An 8,234-nucleotide genomic window follows, 5' to 3' on the forward strand; every position below is an offset into this window, starting at 1 on the left:
TCTCCAATGTAAACGACCGACGACCTCCGCCAACTCAGAGACGTTAGCTGTTAATACTCCCACCATTTGCTGCAGTAGATTCACTTGGCTTGCTGTATCTCGAGACACCTCGCCAACCAGGGCTCGCACGTGGATCTAATGAATTTTATCTGGAATGGCGGCTAACGTGTCGAAAAATCCGGAATCCGCACACGCCAGGTTGGTATGTATGCTCTCCGAGACTGCTTAATTTCACGCAGCAGTTGGCTTTGGCGCACGGTCACCTAGCGTAAGCTCCATCAGTAAGTGGTTAAGTTTAGCCTTCTCACTCACTGCTAGGTGCTTTATGAGCTGCTCTTTTAATTATTTCTTGAGAACGTCAGAAACAAGTTCACCTGTTTCCTCATCTAGCCCGACTAACTCAAGGGAACTATGCTCCAGGGTTCCTACGCTAAAACGGCGGCACTCATTACCGAGGGACCAAGAAGAACATTAGTAATGGATAAAACATTGCTGGCTCGAGAATAGGGGAGCGGAAGTATCTTCCACTCCGAAAACGAAGGGTGGTGGAGTCCTAATCGAATTAGGCCCGCGGACAGCAGATAAAAGTACGTTCTGTGAAGCAGTCAAGAAGCTACTGGGAGGGAAAGCTTTGGTTTCTAGCCTGGAACCTAAATGATCTCTGGAAATCCGAAACCTTGACTGCCTCGCAGAAAAGAACGAAGAAGGGGCCATTAAGCGCGAATGTCCGGATTGAAATCATCTCTGCGAACTTGCCAGGCGAAAAAACTAAACTAAACTACTAAACAGCGGGCAAATCAGATTTTGTTAGGTAATATGTAGAATACGAATTCGGGTCATACCAACCAGATATTGCGGATGAGTGGATTATGAGCACATGTCTGCAACCTGTTGTTAACCTAATAGAAGGGCGACATGCCACACATATGATCAGGCAGGCCTTAAAACGAAGATTTACCAAGAAAGTTCTGTTCTATGCAAGGATCATGGTGAATCAGATGAGAGCGTTGCACATATTGCGGGGTCGTGGCGGTGTCCAGTTTTTAGAGAAGAACTGGAAAGAGCTAGGAAGAGATCAACATGATGCGCATCGTTATTATCAATATGCATTAGATTGTAACCGCTCTCTAGTTGCTAGCACAATTCGCTGCGGAGGCTAAAGGCGATCTAGTGCTCATCAGCGAACAGTATCGAAACAGGGACCCATCATTCACCTCAGGGTTCTCGCGGACGGCTTTGTAAGGATTCGGTGTTCAGGGGTAACGTTTTCCAGTGTCTACCTAATAACGAATGAGACGATACCGGACTTTCGACGGAGGCTTGATGCTCTCGAGGACGTTTCTTGGCGTGGAAAGCATTCCCAACGTAACCTTCGCGTCAGAATCGCTGGTGGATGGATAGCAAGTTCTGCAAGACTCTCGGCAAGCGACATCAATTGCATCGATTGCCTCCGAAGTGGTTGCAACAATCTCTCGTTGCGCACCAGACTGACGCCCTTTCTATATATGGAACGTCGCGAAGGTAAACACCGGGAAATTTGTCGAAACTCTTAGAGCAGGTGGGGCCGCGCGGGAGGACACTCCAGGGCTGCAGCTGAAACTGTCGTAAATTCAGTTATAAATAAAGAGGTTGCAAGCCTTCTTGCAGAGCACCATAATTACAGAATGCTGATCAGCGAAAAGGAAATTTCACACCACGAGACGCAATAAACAGGAGCAAAACTCGCTACTGCAGTAGCCAAAATCGGGGCTCAGTGGAAAACCTGTTCACTTAAGGCCAAGCATACGGACCGCATTGTACGGATCCTATTCCCTGCGCACACCGTACACTTTTCTGAAGAGTTGGAAGAAGCAGTCCTCTCAATGAAAAACGAGAAAATGCCAGGACCCGATATTGTCCAAGTAAGGGTGTACAAACTGGTGATTCAATTTCAGCCAAACCTACTAATAATAATCATAAGTAGACTCGCTGACGACTTATCCCAACGGCAGTTCGGCTTTAGAGCAGGGAAATCCACACGGGGGGATGGAGATGCGTAGTTGGTAGTACTGAGTACTGAGTCCCTTTCCTCTATTTACTCTGTGGCACCTGAACTCCTCTCCTTTTCCTATGACTCTCTTGGTTTCTTTATATGTTACTTCTTCACGGTGTGAACATGAAAACTTTCACCTGAATAATCCAGGTTCCGATTCCTCGGCTTGATTACATAGTTGTAAGGTGGCCATTTAATCTGGCTGAATTCCGCTTATTTTCGTTTGAAATCACAAAGATAATCACATAGAAGATAATATTCGTATGACATCTTCGTTTCTACCATTTTCTCCGTGACAACATCTACGTACATAGTAAGCGTTAATTTTTTTTTATTTGGAATGAGCATAATACTTGCCAATGTGTGCATTTTCTTGGAAATCCACAAAGGACGTTTTATCTGGGTTGGCCTGCATCAGCATCAATGTAAATTCAGTTCTTTTGTCGTGATGCGCCGTGTCTTTGTAGTGATATAGTAAAACTGCAGAAAAAATTCATATTGTATTGTTCACTATTAAGGAAAAGTACGCTTCCACAGGAATGCAGTACTTATTTTAGAAACCAAATGAGCGCGACTTACAAAACCATAACAGAGCATTCTGTATAGAACTGATAAGCTAAATACTACATTAATGACCTCCTTAGCTCGCTTAGAAGCAAATAACTCAATAACTTAGAAAAAGCAATTACTTAAAGTTTAAAAGATATGACTACCGTTTATTGTTTACTACAATCGTTTCCGTTATGAAATAGTGAACTTCAGTGGTTGTTTGAAAGCTACAAGATATTTACGTAACGTCAAATATCATGGATAAAGTACGCCCTCGTGGGCCGTGATGTTTAAAAAATGATAGACTCCTTTAACATGTATATCTAGGTAATTGTGTAATCGTTTTACACTTCCGATTCCGCTTTATGAAATATACATATGTAAACAGGGATAACTTCCTACCCGAAACAATTGTTGAAACTTTTCTCGTTTAATTTATGCATAATCTAATTTTATATCACAAGACAGATAAGGTCAATTCGTGACCTCCGAATTATCATCGTAAGATTGGCATAGAAAAGCAAGCGTTCTAAGTTTTTGAACTTGACTTTGTAACAATTGGATAAATATTTGATCCAGATAACGAAGATACTGAAGTGCTCATAGCCCTTTAATTGCCACTAAAACTGGAAGATTTGTATAAATAGCGGAGTGTCAAGTAGAACTCAGTAGAGCATTTGCCAGTTTTGTGTCAAGATGAGCTTTTTAGTAATTTTCTCGGCTATACTTTACGCCGTTTCCGCGGCTGAACTTCCTCCGGTCGCCGTAGTCAAGGACATCCAAGAGGATTTCGTGAAATCTCCGCTATCGAGAATTACTGGTGGAAATGAGGCTGATCCGCATTCGATTCCATACCAGGTTGCTTTGCAGCTCAGATCTGGAAGTGGTAGTTCAGCATTTTGCGGCGGATCTTTGATTTCTGACAAATTTGTCGTGACTGCGGCACATTGTGTGGATGGGTATATACTTGCTTTTTGTTGCTACAGAAGGAAAAACTGTTTTAATTAATTTTTTTTTTAAATTTGTAATTATCCTCCTAGCATGACCTCTGCCACCATTTTTCTCGGCGCCCACCACTTAAGAGTTCCTGAAACGGACCGAATTCAACAATCAGTGAACAAAAGCAACTTCATAATCCATGAACAATGGAATAGTCGCCAAATCCGAAATGATGTTGCTTTAATAAAGCTGGCCTTTCCTATTCAATTTAATGGTAAATACTTGCAAACAATGCAAAAATAACATACTCAATAGCCACTTCCTTACAGATAACATTAGTGCCGTGAATTTGCCAAGGAGAAAAGATGTCACCAAATCATATGTCTCAGAAATGGCGACTGCATCGGGATGGGGTGTTTTTTCAGATAGTAAGTAACTGTTAAGTTTAAACACGTGGGCACAATTCCTGCCCTTCTGTAAAAAGGTTTACAGTTGGTATTAGGTCGGAATCTGCACGGATAATATCAATTTTCGGCTTGCAGTATTCTTATTTTAAAATATGCATATAGGCTACTGTTTACTTAGCTGTCCCTATCTACACGTAACGCCGAAATTTCATTCTTCTAGAAAAGCCATCTGTGTCACCCGTACTGCGCTATATAAACGCAACTGTAATCAATCAAAATCAATGCCGGAGGTCCTTAGGGTCAACAGTTCAATCGACAAATATTTGTATATCCGGAGCCAACGGCGCATCTACTTGCAGTGGCGATTCTGGGGGTCCTTTGGTGATATATGAAGCAGATGGATCAAGGACACTAGTAGGAATTACCTCCTTTGGCAGTGCTCGTGGCTGTGAAATGAATTATGCGGCGGCATTTGTTAGAGTCACGTCTTACTTGAACTGGATTACAAGTAATGCTGGCATCGAACTAAGATAAGAATTTTGAGAAACCAAACTGTAGAAATAAAAATAAAATTACTTAATTTTGTCTCTTTCATTTAGCAAAGAAATTAGTTCAAATTCTGATTTAGTCTTTTAGTCTTTTTCTGATTTAGTCTTTGTCCTGTGATTAGATTCTTTTCATTAACATACTCCCGAAATTTCTCACCATGATAACTATGGCACATGACCTCATTTCGGTCGAGACAACGAAACATATTCGCCCCCATCAGCGCGAGGCGCCGTTCATTGTCTTTGGTAGCTAACTAGTATCCAGAACCACGAAGGACGGCATATGTGACCATACTACGACAGATTTTGAATTGTAGACCTTCGTTGATGCGTTCGACGCAAAGGACACTAATTGCGCAACTTCATTTTATCCACGTTGCGCTGATGCTTGAAGAAATTTCATATCTTGGTTATCCGTTGATCGCGTCTGTTACGAGACACTACAAAATTATCATCTGCATAGGTCGCTGGATGTTCCATGTCCCAGTGTCCATGAGCAGAACAAATAGGCGTGGGAAGAGGGGGCTTTGATGATTGAGGTGGTTTTACTACATTTGAGGCATTTTGAGCATTACTCTGGAAATCGACCTTCTAAAATACTTTAGCAAGCGTGGAAAGCTTACATATCAACGTACATACATGCATATGCGTATGACACTTTGTTGGCACATCAATCGTTTTCACTATACAATCTCTAGTAAGCCAAAATCGCCAATTCTGGTCAGCAAACATATCTCCGTTAAAGGTTGAAATCCTGGTTAGAATTTTTAAAAATGTTATGATTTCAGGTAGCATAGGATAGCTGAGTGGTTAGAGCGCAAGGCTGTCGTACAGAAGGTCACGGTTCAAATCTCACTGATGGGAATGGAATTTGTATCGTGATTTGACGTCGGACACCAGTCGACTCAGCTGTGAATGAGTACCGGAGTCAAATCAGGGTAATAATCTCGCGCGAGCGCAATGCTGACCACATTGCCTCCTAGTGTATCGTTACGGTCTTGAATGAAGTGCTCTAATACACTTGAAAGCCTTGATCGAACATGGATTGTTGCGCCAATGATTATTATTATTATAGGATATGCTACGAATCTTTAGTTACATTGTGTACATTATCTCTATTCCTGGTATTTAAAGTGTGTTTACCAATTTGGTTTTCTCTTCCATAGCTCTTTACAATTAATTTGAACTGATTCTGTAGATATCCTCTTCCCTCACCACACTTTAGCCCGCTTTGAAAGGATCATCAGTAAACAGATCCTGTAGCGCAAAAATTGCCAATGCATCGGACATGTGGTACTGAGGAACTGCGACATCCAGTACTGCTGCGTTAAATGCGATGGCCGCATGGCCTCAACTAAACCATTGAAAAATTGCACCAATTTGCTGAACAATCACCGCAAATTATGTTGATGTTTAATACAATCATCAATTTGCTAGCATCCAAATGGGGATGCTAGGTTCATCGAGTTGAACATTGACTCTTTAGTAGGCCGAACTAGCGGGGACGAGTACGGAGCGTGTAACTAACCTGCACTACCATCGAAGGTCTCCATTTTCCAACTTCAAAATCTTCCCTTACAATGGAATTTACCACACCAAATACCTCAATTTCTTGCTGGAATCATTGCAATAATGGTCTCCGATAAATTCACAATACACAATTGTTCTTATCCGCTGAAGCTATCACATCCCTTGAAGCAACCATCGTTTCTATTGAAATCGCGTCCAGTTTGGTACACATCGTCTCCGTCTATTACCCTAAGCAGATTTTTGACCGCCCCATCTGCGTGGACGGAACCCATCCAGATGGCAAACTGTTACCCTTAACCTTAGGAGCGACTTAAACGCCAGACATACCTCATAGTTCGAGCCCTACTTCAATAGCAATGGACGCCTGCCATATCACTGGCTGACAGCAAGTCTTACGGCACGAATTTCAGTTCGGCGCTCCCTACCTAAAATGTAAGAAACTGCCCCCCGTACCTTGACGACACCAATATCAATGTAAATATAAATCCAAGCGCGTTTCTATTCACAGAAACTGTCCGTGGTAACAGTGACTACGATGTCATTATTATAGACTTACAACTTCCTAATTGAACTATCCACCTATCGCCACTTACTTGACGTCAGGAACAAAAACCGACGGCTTTTTAACAAATGCCTTAAATACAGGCTCTCTCAAATTCAGTTTGCGCCGAGATCGACCAATTCGATAACCCGAAAAACTGTCTGGCGTCCTGACCCATGTCATCGGTCCATCTCAGGCAAGGTCTGTCTCGTCTTCTTTTTCTACTATATATCCTGCCATTGTAAACTTTCCGGCTGGATATCCGTCATCGATACGGATTACGTAACCCGCCCACCATAACCTGCTAGGTCGGATTTCATTCACAACCAGGGGGTCGTGATATCTTTCATAAATTTCGCTGTTATTTAGGCTACGGAATCATCCATCCTCATGTAGGACACCGAAAATTCTTCGGAGGATTCTTCTCTCGAACGCGACTAAGAATTCACACTTTTTCTCACTAAGAGAAGCTATCGACGGTCTCCAAGTTATAGTCTCCTATTTTTATTATTCTCGTTTGATCAGTGCAATTTTATGTTGTCGCTTCTTTGTTCTTTAGTGCTGACGTTGCCACCATATATTTCATTTTACCTCCATTCATGTGCAGGCCAAGGCTTCATACCGCCTGTTCGATCCGGATGAAGGCAGTTTGTGCATCTTGGGTTGTTCTTCAGAGTCAACGGAGTCAGTCTTAGCAGTTTCGTTGTGATACCGAATTCTCTCATGGTCGTGTACTGGTTCACCCTGGCTATGCTGTCATAGGCGACTTTGAAGTCGATGAAAAGATGATGCAACTATTCACCATATTCCAATAGTTTTTCCATCGCTTGCCGCACAGAGCATATCTGACCTGTTGCTGATTTGCCTGGAATGAAGCCTCTTTGGTATGAACCGATGATGCTTCGTGGTGGCAGCATTTGTCCGTCATGGTCAGTTGGCGGGACCACCAACATGCCGATCTTTTGGATTTGGAGATGGAGGTAGGATTTGGTAGTAGAGCTGTTGGTGTTGGGTCAGCAGGCGTTTCCCAGGCTTTATGCCCCATCGTTGAATTGAAACCCTTTAGTATCTGATCGATTTTGATCTGCTCACTATGGTTTTCTCGACTTTCAGTTTCAAGCTGCTAGCAGATGGACCTAGGAGCAAAGTCGCTAGGTTTTTCTTCCATAGATAGTTCCATAGATTTTGATACGCCAGCTGTGGTAGTTTTTGGAGGGATATACTGTCTTGTTGGGAGTGAGGTTCGAAGAGAAGGCAAGCATACCATCGACGAATTAAATAGGGCAATGTCGATGTCAGGGATTGGGACAAGTCGTTAATATTCTATATAGGGACCAGACACGAAACCTTGCGAAGCTCCAGTATTTCGAAGCAATAGATCGGAAATTCCATGATTCCATGATGACGAAGTATGAGTTGTGATAAACTCATCAAATTTCTAAACCCAGTGGGTCTTAAGGAGTATACGGAGATGAAATCTTTGGCTGTTGACTCACCAAGGACTTTCCCCTCTTTAAGCATCACTGCAAATGGGTACACCTTTCCTTGTGAAAACAAAGTTGCTGGATTTGTATTTTCCCGACAACCTATTTATGGGTTGAAACACCTTTTTCAAGGTTGTGTTCGTAAAACAAATCCTTATTAAAATCGGTTCAATGTCTCTCTGTCTGTCTGCCTGTCCGTCTGTC

At 42.5% G+C, this 8,234-nt stretch overlaps 1 protein-coding gene across 1 annotated transcript; it reads left to right on the plus strand.

Annotated features, from left to right (window-relative positions):
• Window positions 1-3,270: 3,270 nt before the first annotated feature.
• LOC119657608 (brachyurin-like) lies at window positions 3,271-4,472 on the plus strand. The gene is made up of 4 exons (XM_038064607.1): window positions 3,271-3,540; window positions 3,622-3,794; window positions 3,850-3,948; window positions 4,148-4,472. Exons 1-4 carry the CDS (start codon window positions 3,278-3,280, stop codon window positions 4,459-4,461), a joined length of 849 nt encoding a protein of 282 aa, XP_037920535.1. The 5' UTR covers window positions 3,271-3,277; the 3' UTR covers window positions 4,462-4,472.
• Window positions 4,473-8,234: the final 3,762 nt, after the last annotated feature.

Source organism: Hermetia illucens, chromosome 5 (assembly GCF_905115235.1).
Source record: "Hermetia illucens chromosome 5, iHerIll2.2.curated.20191125, whole genome shotgun sequence".
NCBI classification, from domain to species: Eukaryota; Metazoa; Arthropoda; class Insecta; order Diptera; family Stratiomyidae; genus Hermetia; species Hermetia illucens.